The 16297-nt window shown below is 46.8% G+C and overlaps 1 protein-coding gene across 6 annotated transcripts in view; it reads left to right on the forward strand.

Annotated features, from left to right (window-relative positions):
* The window catches only part of LOC124048371 (ankyrin repeat and fibronectin type-III domain-containing protein 1), a 287118-nt gene that overhangs the window by 262279 nt on the left and 8542 nt on the right, over window positions 1-16297 (forward strand). For 5 of the 6 annotated variants that reach the window (XM_046369086.1, XM_046369087.1, XM_046369082.1 and 2 more), the window contains 8 exons: window positions 3343-3577; window positions 4680-4887; window positions 6568-6765; window positions 7879-7992; window positions 8125-8222; window positions 10076-10166; window positions 12655-12762; window positions 14715-14814. In XM_046369086.1, the coding sequence (XP_046225042.1) occupies window positions 3343-3577; window positions 4680-4887; window positions 6568-6765; window positions 7879-7992; window positions 8125-8222; window positions 10076-10166; window positions 12655-12762; window positions 14715-14814 (1152 nt within the window). The remainder of the gene's footprint in view (window positions 1-3342; window positions 3578-4679; window positions 4888-6567; window positions 6766-7878; window positions 7993-8124; window positions 8223-10075; window positions 10167-12654; window positions 12763-14714; window positions 14815-16297) is intronic. The other variant, XM_046369085.1, reaches the window with a different exon arrangement.

Raw genomic sequence — 16297 nt, forward strand, 5'->3', positions numbered from 1 at the left:
AGTTTGACAAATTGGGTGTTGAGAGGGGCCGTGTTAGCATGCTGTGGCTTTCAATGCTGCATGGCTATCGTTTGCTCTTTCGCCCTCTCTCTCTCTGTCCTTCTCCATCTCTCTCTCTCTCTTTCTTTAACCCACTGTCTCGCCCTCATTGCTCAACCCCCCCCCCCCACACACCCACCCAATTTCCTCTCTGTTTCTCCATCTATCTCTCCCTCTTTCCTCTCCCCCCTCTCTCTCTCTCTCTGGTGTTGGGGACATTAGGGAGTCTCTGGGGAAGTAGTAACATGTCATTGAGGAGTGACTTTCGGACAAGTCCACGTGGCAGGCGGGCGGCATCCGTTGATCTATGAAAGCCCCCCCCCGCGCCTTAATGTCGTCAAAGAGTGATGGGCTGTTCTGGCGGTTGACAGAAAATGTCTGTTCCATCTCAAACAATAAACAACAATAAGCCTGCTGGAAATTCCTCTACTACCTCCTCTTTGAAATGGATACTCGGAGCATTACAAATATATCTCTGTTTTATCTCTGCATCCCGGCCCTGCCTCATGGAAAAATGATTCCAAATACCTGCTGCGTTTATCCGCCCCTGGAATAGGTTAGCCCAGGGAACATGAGGAAGCCTAAAATAAGGGCCTCTATTATGGGACAGAACATAGACCGAGGAGAGAGGGAGAGGTGAGAGTGGGGATGTGATGGGTGTATTTTGGTGTGTCGCCTTGCCTGTGAAAGGGGTTGACGCGGGGCTGATTGCCGGCTCCGCCGACCGTAGCCTTTATGTTAGAGATGTGTGGGCACCGCCGCCACTGTCAGCTGTTGTTTCGTGTGTGTGCGTGTGTGCGCGTGTGTGTGTGTGTGTGTGTGTGTGTGTGTGTGTGTGTGTGTGTGTGTGTGTGTGTGTGTGTGTGTGTGTGTGTGTGTGTGTGTGTGTGTGTGTGTGTGTGTGTGTGTGTGTGTGTGTGTGTGTGTGTGTGTGTGTGTGTGTGTGTGTGGGCGCACGTATGTTCATCTTGATTACAGAAACACTATAACTCACTTCAATCCTCTAGTAATGATCTATTAGCACGACTAAATGTCTATCTAGAACTTGACTTCATACTTATTTCAACACAGGCTCAATGTGTGTCATTCATTCGGTCCACGACACACATTGATTTAGTAGGTGATTCACTATTGACTAAGCAGCGAGGGAGGCTCTGACATTTTTCACAATTTCTCTCTATTTCTTCCTTCCTTTCTCTCTTTCTGACGTGGGACCGGGCGACGGGATACGTCACCGTCGCCTCAGCAGTCCCGTTGACATTTCCGTCAGCGGCTAAGTGTGTGTTAGCACGACAGCCCAGGCTCCCCCAGAAACACACAGTCATTCACATGGTTCCCGTGGCAGTGGAGGGGGCAGGATGGCTGGCATGCCACAGATGCCAAGATAGGAAGGAATGAGAAGGAATGACCTCACCTCAGCCTCTCATTAGAAAGAGGTGCCACGTTGAGAGGGCCGGACTGGGAGACGACTGGCAGTGGGAACAGCGATGGGCAGTTGGAAGTGCCAATGATGACTCATATGTTACCTATCATAATGACCGAGAAAGGATGCCAATGCAATACCCACCTGGTTGGTTGGCACATTGCATAGTATAGTTGTCTGTTGGTGATGTCATTCTGTTTTAATGTTACTTCTGAATCACTTTGGATAAACAAAATAGTTTTTCTTCCGTGTATTTTTCACAGAGCTGAGATTCACTATGAAGTGCAAAGTGTCGGAATAGTCCGACAGGTGAAGTCATTCATTGATACAGATGTGGTGGCGTGGCAGGAAGATCGTCATGGCGAGGACACGTTGAATAATAATTACCGGATGAATAAACATAAACAATATAATCATGTACGTCAAAGTGTGGGTGTCCATAGCATCGCCAAAAGACAAAGAGCTGTGGCTGGGTCAGTGGTTCACCAATTAGGGCCTTGATTTGCTTGGCAACAGTAACAAGGGGTGATGTGTAATGAAACTATGGTGTGCGGGCCCTGGGTAAAACTTTTTTTTTTGAGGGGAGAACGTTTTTTTTGCGGCCATCAGGTGACGTCCCCGGGACAAGCCAGGAACTAGACAAAAACCTCGAGGGGACCATGACACAACATTCCAAGAAAGTCCTAAAAACTTTTTTTTTAAACCCAGGGGACATTGACACAACGTCCGGAAGAGTTTAGGCGACCATTTTGTGATGTTCCGGGGACTTCCCAACGACTCATTGTTGTTTGCAGGGTAATGTGTTTCAGCTGTATTTTCTTAGTCTTCAACATAGCCTCCATGTTAAGGAAATTCTAAACAAGACATTATAAAGGTATTAACAAGCAATGTACTGTTTATTATCACAGTATCTAAGGTAACATATGGTAATGTTTGGTACATTCTTGAAAAGTGTTAGCATCCACAGTCCTAGTCAGTGGTGTAAAGTACTTAATGAAAAGGTAGTTTTTTGGGGTATCTGTACTTTACTATTTATATTTTTGAAAACTTTTACTTCACTACATTCCTAAAGAAAATTATGTATTTTTTAATATATACATTTTTGCTGGCACCCAAAAGTACTTGTTACATTTTGAATGTTTAAGCAGGACAGAAACATTTTCCAGTTCACACACTTATCAAGAGAACATCCCTGGTCATCCCTACTGCCTCTGATCTGATCTTCATTTGTAAATGATGTCTGAGTGTTGGAGTGTGCAACTAGCTATCTGTACAAAATATATATAAAAAAAATAGAAAATGTGGCTTGCTTAACTTAATATATGTGCTAAACTTAATATAAGGAACTTAAAATTATAATTTAAAAAAATATTTATACTTGTACTTTTACTTTTGATACTTAAGTATATTTTAGCAATTGCATTTACTTTGATACTTAAGTATATTTAAAACCAAATACTTTTAGACTTTTACTCAAGTAGTATTTTACTGGGTGACTTTTTTTTTTTTTTTTCACTTTTACTTGAGTCATTTTCTAATAAGGTATCTACTTTTACTCAAGTATGACAATTTGGTACATTTTCCACCACTGGTGCAAGTGATTCAAAAATACCAGAAGTATAACAAATACTTATCCCATTCACACTGTAGTTGCAGTGGCTCAGTGGGTATGTCCTAGCAACACCAAGCTTTTTGGGTTTGATTCCCTCATGGTCCACAAATACTGAATATACTATAGTTACCACTATAAAATCTGAGTCACTTTGTATAAAAGCATCTGCTAAAATAGCATACTAAGACCGATAGAATGGATACTAATACTCACCAAAACCTTTCGCCCTCCTCTGCCCCTATCCAACCCCTCCCCTGTCTCCCCACAGGGCCGACTCAGCCAAGATGAACCAGCGAGAGATGCGAGAGCCTCATCCTCCTCCCATCCGGAACAAGTCCACCAGTCTGTCATCCCCCAGTGCCGCCCGCCGCCTTTACCGGAATCTGTCAGGGAAGTTCCGTGTGGGCAACCTGCCTGGCCTGGAGGACAGTGTTGTGTCGGGACGGGGCGATAAGGAGCGCCTTCGCAAGTCCACTATGGTGATGGACACAGGGTCAATACAGGTTAAACACAGGCTCAACTCAGGGTCAATACAGGTTAAACACAGGCTCAACACAGGGTCAATACAGGTTAAACACTGGCTCAACTCAGGGTCAATACAGGCTCAACACAGGGTCAATACAGGTTAAGCACTGGCTCAACTCAGGGTCAATACAGGCTCAACACAGGGTCAATACAGGTTAAGCACTGGCTCAACTCAGGGTCAATACAGGTTAAACACAGGCTCAACACAGGGTCAATACAGGTTAAACACAGGCTCAACACAGGGTCAATACAGGTTAAACACAGGCTCAACACAGGGTCAATACAGGTTAAACACAGGCTCAACTCAGGGTCAATACAGGTTAAACACAGGCTCAACACAGGGTCAATACAGGTTAAACACAGGCTCAACAGGTTAAACACAGTCTCAAAACAGGGGTCAATACAGGTTAAACACAGGCTCAACACAGGGTCAATACAGGTTAAACACAGGCTCAACTCAGGGTCAATACAGGTTAAACACAGTCTCAAAACAGGCTCAACACAGGGTCAATACAGGTTAAACACAGGCTCAACTCAGGGTCAATACAGGTTAAACACAGTCTCAAAACAGGCTCAACACAGGGTCAATACAGGTTAAACACAGGCTCAACTCAGGGTCAATACAGGTTAAACACAGGCTCAACACAGGGTCAATACAGGTTAAACACAGGCTCAACACAGGGTCAATACAGGTTCAAAACAGGCTCAATACAGAATTAACAAAGGCTCAACACAGATTCAATGCTGAATCAACACCGGCTCAATACAGAATCAACACAGACTCAATACAGAATAAACACTGTCTCAATACAGAATAAACACAGGCTCAATACAGAATCAAAACAGGCTCAATACAGAATCAACACATGCTCATTACAGAATCAACACAGGCTCAATACAGAATCAACACATGCTCAATACAGAATCAACACAGACTCAATACAGAATCAACACAGACTCAAAACGAAATACAGATGAGACACATGCAAGATACAGACTCATCACAGACACAACACAGACCCAATACAGACACAACACAAGCCCCTAACACCTCATTAAACATGTGTTGATGTGTGTCAGTTCCAGAGTAACGAGGCTCTGTTCGAGGCGGTGGAGCACCAAGAGATGGACCTGGTGCAGCTACTCCTGTCCCAGTACAGTATGGAGGAGCTGGACCTCAACACCCCTAACAGTGAGGGCCTGCTGCCCCTGGACATCGCAGTCATGACCAACAACGTACCCATGGCCAGGCTGCTGCTCCGCGCCGGAGCCAAGGAGAGCCCCCACTGTGGGTACCTGTTCTGGCTGGCTGACTGGCAGACTAGCTGTATACGTTCTGTCTGACTTTCTGTCTGTTCACCTGCTTGCCTGCTCCTTGGCTTACAGCATCATAACAGTTGTTTATTGAAGAAAATATGGAGCATGCTCCATCCTCATGTACAGTAGGAGTAGAATAGGTCCTTTTGGTACATATCTAGGATCAGCTTGCCCTCCCCAAATCCTAACTCTTTGAATGCAAAACTGACTTTAGATCAGCGTCTAAAACGTAACTTAATCCTCACTCCGGCAAGAACGGCCGTCGTCATGGAAACCACCCCCGCTGCCACGGCAACCAGAGCAGCTGTCACAGTAAGCAGAAGGACTAGCCTCTCACGACGCGCACAGACAACCGCGCGCTCCTACACTAGAGAGCATGTCAAAGTTGACTGTTGTTGTCTCTCAGTCTGGCAGCGAGAAAGGAAAGAGCGAAAGCCGAAAAACATAATGGTGCAAAAGGGGGCGTCGTTATGGCATTATGATGCAATATTAGTCATCTTCACAAGGTTCTGCCGCCTGTGATCTAGCAGCCTCCACCGTCTCACCCTCTGCTAATGATTAGGACTCGCCGAGCGCTCCCAGACTATTTGTGTTTGCGCTCCCTTTCCAGAACCTATCCAGGCGTTTTTATAAAGGTATCACCAAATTGAAAACACTTGAATGGAAAGTGGTGTTTACTGAAGTTTGCTCTTTGATTGCTCTCCGGAGCCCAAACAACACATGAAGAAAAAAAGAGAGGGAAAGAGAAAGAGGGAGGGAGGAGGAGAGAAATAAAGGGCTCTCCCGTCAAACCCCAACCAGGATACCGCGTCGGCGTTTTTATAAGAGCGTTCTAATCAAACTCCATCTGAGGAGAATTGAGATCAAAGACAACGCAGTGCTTTCGTTAGGCTTTGAACGAAAGCTCCCGAAAAGCCATTGATTCTGCTGCAGGAGACTTCAGAGAGCCTGTCTGCGGCTCCCTGAGACAGAGACGTACTGAGACATACTGTAGACATACTGTCTCGGACACAGACATAGAGAGACAGGCATAGGCATTCATGGACACCATATAGACTCATAGTGGTCGTCCCCTGTGATGGTACAAAGAAACACAAAGGAAACACAGTGAGACGTAAGGAGAAATGCACGAACACGGTGACATGTTGAAGTTCACTCAAGACCCACATTTGAGTCAGGGAGACGGAGCTAGGTAGTAAGCCAGGCTGATCTATAACAACGTGGTTAAACCTCTTGTCTTACCGCGCCGACAAAACAGTTTTCTCATCATTCTGGGTGTCCCCTTGAGATCCCTGCACCACAGAGAAACCCCAAACCCCGCCTGTCCGCACTTCGTTTCGTGACCCCGCTTTCTCTGTCATTTTAACTCTGAATGATGTCACCCTTAAAGAGTGACTGCGCAGTTAAATGGGATTTAATGAGGAATTTGCGTTAGTGCCTCTGACAAACAGAGACATTATAAAGGCTTGAGGGTTTTACCAGTGGATTATGGGAAAAGAGGGGGAGGTTTTCTTCGAATGAAAGGACACCTGCGCGATGCTTTATTCGCCCAAAAGGGATGCTGTTATTCCCAAGTGCCGGGCTGGTAATGTGTCGATCGTTGCCTTAGTGTGTAATCCAAATTACAACTGTGTGTGTTTGTGCCCTGCAGTTGTGAGCCTGGAGGGCCGTGCGGTGCACCTGGCCACGTTGGTCCGTGAGGCCGAGCAGCGTGTGGGGGACTTGCAGGCCCAGGTGCACCGTGAGTTCCCCGGGGAGCGGGAGGCGTCGGACCATGAGAGGCAACTCAAGGCCTGGGAGTGGAGGCACCGGCTCTTCAGACGCATGCAGACGGGCTTTGAGCATGCCAGTTAGTAGACACACACACACACACACACGGACACACACGCACACACACGCCACAACACACATAATACACACACAGGGGGCACTGCTTTGTTCCACTTAATTGTCAAATATGCTGTGTGTGTGTGTGTGTGTGTGTGTGTGTGTGTGTGTGTGTGTGTGTGTGTGTGTGTGTGTGTGTGTGTGTGTGTGTGTGTGTGTGTGTGTGTGTGTGTGTGTGTGTGTGTGTGTGTGTGTGTGTGTGTGTGTGCGTTAGATATTTTGGAGCCAGAGATCATGTGCTAGGAGGCTCCACTTGAAGTACAGTTGGGGCCCAGATCTTTCCAGCGTCGCCTTGATTTCCATTTTTTTTTGTTCTTTTTTTGTTGTTGGTGGCATTCTGTCTGGGCTGAGCTGTTAATAGGTTCCACGTTGTGATGGCTGGGACAGAGCGGGGTGTGTGTGTGTATACACCCAAGCGTGTGTGTTCATGCTTATATGTCTGAGCACATGCATGTGTGAGTAGGCCTATGTGTGCGTGCGTGTGTGTGTTCGTGTGTGTGTGTGTGCGCGCGTCTGGGGTGTGTGTGTAGTGCGTCTATGTTCCCTCTTTAACTTTTTATAGGCATTTCTTGACACGCGTGGTGGTAGGTAGACAGACAGCCCCTTTACACCCGACTCAATCTGGACTTTGATGCATAGAGGAGTTCTTCATTACTTTACATACTCCATGCTTTTATGACCAGACACATTTTGTAGGCTTTTCTCAGCCACTCAAACACAGTAGTAAAATTATTCAGATAGTGGAAGGTGCGTGTTATGATTATGAATAAAGAAAAACAGACATCTTTGGGTGATTGAACACTGTATGTAACTGTGTTACCGCAAGTCGACTGATGAATGATTGTAAAGTGCGATATCAATTTAGTTGATCTTGATTTAACCACAATCGTCCACACAGCAACACTTTTCCCTGTTTTCCAGGGAGTGCTGGGTATGTGACATGTTCCATGAAACCATTAGCATTTATGACTTTTTGTCAGCCCTGATTGACTCTCACTGACTCGCTGAATAACATTGTTGAAGCCCTAAAAAGCCAACAATACCGGATAATATGAAGATGTTTGTCCGTCCACAGGCCCTCCGGATGTTCCCAGCTCTGTCCGTCTGTCTGTCAGTAGCAGCTCCAGTCTGAGGGTGGACTTCCAGGAGCCTCTCAGTGTCAACTCTGCAGTAGTCACCAAGTACAAAGGTCAGCATCCGTTACATGCTACTTGCAATGCTTACTAATAAGACATGAAGTCATGTTTATTATTCTATAGAGGCTGGGAGGAAAGTAGGTACGAAATGCACTAATGTATCTGTGTGTGTGCGCTCTCCACAGTGAGTTGGAGCAGTTCCCCTTCCCTCAGTCCTCTGTTGGGTGAGGCGCTAGTAGAGGACACCAGTCTATTGCAGTGCAACATTACCGACCTCACACGCGTGAGTATATATTTATGCTCAGTAAGGCACACCATACCAAAACGCTTTGCAACAAAAAACAGTATTCTACACTCTAATTGGACAAGTTTAGATAGCACCTTTCATTTAACCAGGTAAGTTGACAGAGAACACATTCTCATTTACAGCAACGACCTGGGGAATAGTTACAGGGAGATGAATGAGCCAGTTGTATGCTGGGGATGGTTAGGTAACCGTAATGGTATAAGGGCCAGATGGGGAATTCAGCCAGGGTTAACACCCCTACTCTTACAATAAGTGCCATGCGATCTTTAGTGACCACAGAGAGTCAGGACATCTGTTTAACGTTCCATCCGAAAGACATCACCCTACACAAGGCAATGTCCCCAATCACAGTCCTGGTTTTTTTTTTGGGGGGGGGGTTAAGAAGCAAGCCAGCAGTGGGATGCAGGGTGGTATGCTGCTGGCATACCTGGTTCACTCCGTTCTTTCCCTACTGAACACAACACAGGGTTATTCCAAAGCACTGATGTTTTTCTCCCCCAGCTATCAATGAATAATTTCATTTCCATCAAATCTTACATCCAAGTTAAATACCTCAGCTAGAGAGGCAAACACACACACACACACACACACACACACACACACACACACACACACACACACACACACACACACACACACACACACACACACACACACACACACACACACACACACACACACACACACACACACACACACACACACACACACACACACACACACACACACACACACACACACACAGGCCCATCGCATCAGAGTGATGCTCAATCAGAATGTCAAAATGTCACCATGTCTCAGTCAGATCGACACTTTCCCATGTGTCTGAAAACCACATTTCCACTGCTTCCACCTCAGGCCTTATAAAGGCAGCCAGCGATGGCATACAGCTACACTTTCCCCATTTACGGGTGAGAAAGCAACACACAAAAACACAACAGTTAGCTTTCCAACAGCTGGTAGCTTTGACCGATAAAAACATTTGGAAGGCCACTATTCCACATGAAGGGCCATGATAGGAATCACATATGTGTCTGAGCCACTCGGTTAGATGTCACATTGTTAAGGCCTTTTATCATGTGATACTTCTGTACTCCAAAAATTCTCTTTCCTTTCTAGTCACTAGTCATCTGAGCACGCACACTATAAACACACACACACACGTAACACGCACACACACACACACACACACACACACACACACACACACACACACACACACACACACACACACACACACACACACACACACACACACACACACACACACACACACACACACACACACACACACACACACACACACACACACACACACACACACACACACACACACATTTAAATTAGGGCAGAAAGAGTTAGAGCTCTGTAAAATAAACTGCTCAAACACATTTCATTGTTTAAAATCTCAGCTCCCGTCATTGCATTACAGAGCTCAGCCAGACACACACGCACGCAATATATAACCTGATTTATGGTTTTCATTTTAGACGGGCACATAGACAGACAGACGCTCCGGGGACATTATTGTGCAGGAGAATTCCCCCGGTGCATATAGGTCCTCTAGGCTCTGTCGCCATGCCACCCACACACACACACACACAGACAGTATGAGGACATGCAGGGACAAACATTACCGCCCAATGTATATACTATGAAAAAGAACACATCATTTGTCAACTGCATCACTATTACAGAAACTTTATCACAAATAATTCAAAAGACCCTTTAATAGGAATAATATTTAATGTATTTTCTTTCATGTACTTCATTTTATTATTTAATTGTGCATTGTGTTAATGTCATCTCTTTGTGTTGTTCTGTGGCAGGGAGAATATTACTATTTCCAGGTGTCTGCCTTCAACATGAAGGGATGGGGTCCTACCCAGAACTCCACCCCATCCTGCGCCTCCCCTTCCAGTAAGTCCACCTCTCTATCCCCTCATCTGTGTGTCCGTTCGTTGGGCTGTTCTCATTGAACCCGCATCAAGCGTGTCGTCTGAGCCGAATTTCCAATGCCAACGTCATTTCAGCGTTGCTTAACTCCCTCTTACCAACTTCCATGGTATTGGGTGGTTAGGTGGTTGGTGGTTGGCAGCTAGACCCCCCCTGGCCAGAAGCAGGGTACCGGACCCTCGTCTAATGCCGGACGTCAGTGTGTGTAACCTTAGCTGTGTGACTAATGAGATCAGCCAATGGGTGGTGTCAACAGTCAAGTCAACAGCTGAGGAGATGAATGGTCAGAACACCCCGGCCTCTCTCCTTCTCTCTATTTCTCTCCTTCCCTCTCAGTCTTTCAAAGTCTGTCTCTTCCTGTCTCTCACTGTCTCTTCCTGTCTCTCACTGTCTCTTTCTCACTCTCTCACTCTCTCACTCTCTCGATCTCTCGATCTCTCGATCTCTCTCTCTCTCTCGATCTCTCTCTCTCTCTCTCTCTCTCTCTCTCTCTCTCTCTCTCTCTCTCTCTCTCTCTCTCTCTCTCTCTCTCTCTCTCTCTCTCTCTCTCTCTCTCTCTCTCTCTCTCTCTCTCTCCCAGTTAGGACACGAGGGGAGGGAGCCAAATTAGATTATTGAGATGTACCCGACCCACAGTCGTTTCCACATTCCGAGTGGGATTCCCGACATCGTGGTGTGGGATGAGTTTTAGAGCTTGTGCGTAAAAACCTCAAAGTGCGTCAACTGCTGTTGACTTTTCCTTTCAACACCTGACCAAACTGAATGTCCATGGTGGGAGAGAGAGCGAAAGGAAACTGCAGTGTATGACAGCAGAATAGACATTGTGTACCCCTGCGTTTGGCACACGTTCGATGTCTATGTGTTATTGTGTATGTCACATACGTCTTTGTTTGTCTGCACTTGTTTGTGTGTGTTCATTTTAAGCATTTTTGTGTAAAAAGGTGTAAACACAAACACAAAGTGTGTATGAATTTGCCTGTGCAAGTCTGTATAGTGTGTAGAGCATGTCTGTATCTCTCCCTGTATATATGAGAGAGAGAGAGAGAGAGAGAGAGAGAGAGAGAGAGAGAGAGAGAGAGAGAGAGAGAGAGAGAGAGAGAGAGAGAGAGAGAGAGAGAGAGAGAGAGAGAGAGAGTCAGCCTGGGCTTTCCCTCTCTCTCCCCCCAACCACCCCCTTCCCACCTCTCTCCCCTCCCTTCGAGCTAATTTCGATGGTTGCGTGTTTGTGTTTTCCATCTGGGGCTACCACTGGAAATATTTGCATGTCTGTGAGAGCTGGGGCCGTAAAGGCCCAACAGTGGGGCCCTTATACGAGGACCTCTCTCTCCGCCCGGGGCCATTAAAGAGGCTAGTTGTCCAGTCAGGACAGGAACCTTTCCGGGAATAGAGCTCACGGTGTTTCACCCAGCCTCCAGGGGCCCACGGGGGATAACCAAGACGCCGCTGTTGCTGCCGCCTTATCACCAGCACATCATCCTCCCTCCCTCCTTCCTTTTCTACTCCTCTGCGGGCCACTGCTGCCACACTCTCTCTATCTAGAGGGAGAGTCTATACTAAACTGTTTAGCCCTTGTGTATACAGTGGGACTGAGGGAGGGATGTGTAGTGTGTCTGTCTGTGTAGGGGGGTGTACAGTGTGTTTGTGTACTGTAGGCGGTGTGCGCGTGCATGTGTGTGTGTGTGCATGCGTGTGTGCGTGAGTGTGTGTGTGTGTGTGTGTGTGTGTGTGTGTGTGTGTGTGTGTGTGTGTGTGTGTGTGTGTGTGTGTGTGTGTGTGTGTGTGTGTGTGTGTGTGTGTGTTTGTGTGTGTAGGGGGGTGTAGAGTGTGTTTGTGTACTGTAGGCGGTGTGTGTGTGTGTGTGTGTGTGTGTGTGTGTGTGTGTGTGTGTGTGTGTGTGTGTGTGTGTGTGTGTGTGTGTGTGTGTGTGTGTGTGTGTGTGTGTGTGTGTGTGTGTGTGTGTGTGTGTGTGTGTGTGTGTGTGTGTGTGTGTGTGCACGTGTGTGCTTATGTGTGCGTGTGTTTGTGTACTGTAGGCGCTGTGCGTGTGTGCGTGTGTGTGTGCGTGTGTGTGTGCGTGCAGTATGTGGGCGGGGTGAGGCGTGTGGCGTGTTGCACTCCTGCATCTCTCAGTCGCCGTTTGCCCGCGTATGTATAGGGGGGAGAGGGAGGGACAGGTCTGCACACACTGAAGGCTCTCAGTCGGCTCGCTCCAAGTGGCAGCAGCAGACACTGGAGCTGTCTCTCCCTCTTAGCCAACCACAGCTTTCTCACACTGAGGTGGCACTGACACACACTATGTCGTCGTCCCCCCTTATTTCCATGTAATGCAGGTTTATGACATTGATAGTTCACTGGCACAGTTTGCGGTGTATGTGCCTTGCTCAAGGGCACGATGGCTGTCGGTGGCACCACATTAGTATTTATTGTTCATTGTTTCTGTATGTATCTGCAGGTTGGAGGGAGATTGACGGCCGCGCACCTCGCCAGCGGGGACAGAAGGAGGCGCTAGACCAGCTACTGGGACAGATTAAAGAGACGCACCGCCACTGTGTGTGCCACGGTATAAAGAGTCTCCCCGTCTGCTCTTCTCAGCTACCTCAACATGTAGTATAAGTCATCTCTACTACTTATACAGGATCAGACCTTTCTGAATCCTCCTTCATGTTAAGGTTAGACGGGGGCTGTAGTCGTCTGATCCTAGGTCTGTGGTTAAGGGAAACTTGAGTCCTGAACACTTTGTGCCACACTGAAATGAACCCCCATCTTTTCATAAGTAAGCAGTTTTCCCAAACTGAATAATGTTCCTTGGTCTCTCACTTGGAGTGGGAGCATATTCAATGGCAAATATATCTTGGAGATCTCACTCAATGCTTCACTGTGCTTTGGTTTATGCTTCTTGTTCAAATTGGCTCGATAATTGAATGTTAAGGCCTGATAACACAGAAGATTTCCTCTGGTGGTTGTGAATCCAGTTTCACAACAAAACAGTCAGTCAGTCAGCTCAGCCCTATATTGAAATGGTAGGATATATAGTATATGCATATACTGTATAGTAAACTACTACTATGTATAAACGTATATACCTACTGTATATACATAGCATAATGACGTAACATGTCACATATAGTAATCAGGGGAGTAGCAGTGTATACTATGCCTACTATATATACATATAGCATAATGATATAATGTATGTAGCATGTCATGTATAGTCATCAGGGGAGTAGCAGTGTATACTATGCCTACTATATATACATATAGCATAATGATATAATGTATGTAGCATGTCATGTATAGTCACCAGTAATAATCTATATAATAGTCAGCATTCAGTCCCTTGGCCAGGCTTTTCCAGTTCACGCACGGTAGCCGAGGTCGTCTGTCCCAGGTCATGTTTGTTGTTCTTGTAGAGACGGAGCCTTGACTCTAGTTTGAGGGCTATAAATTAACACTGACTGGCTGCAGCCTGGTCCCCCTACAGGCCTCCAGGACCCCTGTCTGCCCCCCCCCCCTCCCCCCAAACTGCCCACCCGCACCCCCCTTCTCCAAACACTATTAATTAAACTGTGAAAGGGGCCTTGACTAACACAGGCACCCCAGCGGACGGCTATACCTGTCTGTCTTACTCAGTGTCAGGGCGGTAAGAGGGCTGTTGGAGAGGGGGGGGCTCTAGTAAGGGGGGGGGCGAGGTGAACTGCAGCTCGTTTTCTTGTTATTCCACCACGACTCGTCTCATGAAAATAAAATGTGTTCATTTCTCCTGAATAGGGGATTTATTGACTTAAGTGGCCTGAGCCGGAGTGAGATTGCCTCAGGGCTTCTGTGTAGGGAGGGGGACCCCGCAGGTTCTAATGAATTGTAAAGCACATTATCTCACTTGCACCCCCCCCCCCAGGCCCACTAAAAATAAACATGTCCCCTCAGAGAGAACTGACCTCCCTGTCAGTGAATGACGAAGGGTTACCCCCTACACCTCTTTCTCCTGTAACCCCCTGCCCCACCCTCCGTCCCCCCAGTACGTCTTTTTAGGTCTCTATATCTATATACGGCAGGCTCTGACACCTCCTGTCTGTCCAGGTAAACACACACACGCACGCACACACACACACACACACACACACACACACACACACACACACACACACACACACACACACACACACACACACACACACACACACACACACACACACACACACACACACACACACACACACACACACACAGCCCCCCTTTGTGACTGCACTTAGAATGGCTGGTTTCCTCTGGCTCTATAGTCTGCTTCAGCGTGTGTGTGATTGTGTCAACTGACCTAACCTGAATAGAACACATGAAATGACCAACACATTCCACTGCACTACTGTGCATACACTTAAGCTGTGGGACACAGGATGCAGTATCCATTCCTAACAGTGATGCACCGAAGACAATTCTTACTGTGAATTCTTACTGAGTCTTTGGCTTGGTACAGTAGTTCTATTAATCACTGTCTTGGCCCTCTCATCCTTTCAGAGCAGTGCAAAGCCCCTCCACATGTGAGGAAACATTCCGTATCCAAAAGCCTGCGCCACCTCTTCCAGCCTACCAGCAAATTTGTCAAAAGCTTGAAACGGTATTTAAGCATTTTACACCTTCTTATATCTCCTGCCTTCCATCTTCACTTTCATGAGATTATTTATTTTCACACCTACAGTACCAGTCAAAAGTTTGGATACACCTACTCATTTAAAGGTTTTTCTTTATTTGTACTATTGTCTACATTGTATAATAATAGTGAAGACATCAAAACTATGAAATAACACATATGGAATCATGTAGTAACCAAAACAGTGTTTAACAAATAAAATATGTTTTATTTTTGAGATTTTTCAAAGTAGCCACCCTTTGCCTTGATGACAGCTTTGAACACTCTTGGCATTCTCTCAACCAGCTTCATGAGGTAGTCACCTGGAATGCATTTCAATTAACAGGTGTGCCTTGTTAAAAGTTCATTTGTGGATTTTTTTTCTCCCTTCTTAATGCATTTGAGCCAATCAATTGTGTTGTGACAAGGTAGGTGTCACGTTCTGACCTTGGTTCTTTTGTTATGTCTTTGTTTTAGTATGGTCAGGGCGTGAGTTGGGTGGGTTGTCTATGTTCTGTTTTCTGTTGAGTGTTTGTATCTGCACCAGACAGAACTGTTTCGGTTTCGTTCGTTCACTTTGTTGTTTTTGTTCAGTGTTCTATTACTTTATTACAAATATGGACACTTACCACGCTGCGCATTGGTCCTCACCTTCTTCCACCGCCAACGGCCGTTACAGAATCACCCTCCAACCAAGGACCAAGCAGCGTGGTATCGGGTAGCAGCAGAAATCTCTGGACTCATGGACATGGGAGGAGATTCTGGAAGGAGAAGGACCTTGTGCACAGGCTGGGTTGAATATCACCTCCCCAAGGCAGAGCTGGAGGCAGCGAAAGCTGAGCGGCGGTGGTATGAGGAGGCAGCACGGCAGTGCGGCGGGACGAGAGGCAGCCCAAAACTGTCTTGGGGGGGGGGGGGGGGCACACGGGGAGTGTGGCTAAGTCAGGTAGGAGACCTGAGCCAACTCCCCGTGGTTACCGTGGAGAGAGGTGGATCGGGCAGGCACCGTGTTATGCCGAGAGGCGCACGGTGTCAGTTTGGGAAAACTCTTGGCAGCAAGAGCCTCTTGGTGGATGCTGCATTGTACCCAAGTGGCGTCGGGAGCAACTGCTTGCACGCTCATTACCACTCCGCTATGTCTCCCTGCCAGACCCGCCCCGTCTGTTGACTAATCCAGCTGTAACGCATAGAATTCACTGGCTTGTATGTGCAGCAGTAATTGTTTCAACACATCTCCTGCCATGTCACTGATGAAGGCATTGTCTGTATCTTTTTTTGGGCCTTTTCCCCCAGCATTGTCCCAAAACTCACCCAAATGTATAGCCCCGTTGGAAAATAAAAAATGGACTGTTTGAAAATGCGAATCACATTTTTATTTGCCGTATCCCTGACAACATTTCTCGTACCCCTGGGGGGAATACCAGCTTTACCACATTAATGTCAGTCAATGCAGAACATTCCAAGAACTTTG

Source organism: Oncorhynchus gorbuscha, linkage group LG11 (genome assembly GCF_021184085.1).
Source record: "Oncorhynchus gorbuscha isolate QuinsamMale2020 ecotype Even-year linkage group LG11, OgorEven_v1.0, whole genome shotgun sequence".
In the NCBI taxonomy this organism is placed as follows: domain Eukaryota; kingdom Metazoa; phylum Chordata; class Actinopteri; order Salmoniformes; family Salmonidae; genus Oncorhynchus; species Oncorhynchus gorbuscha.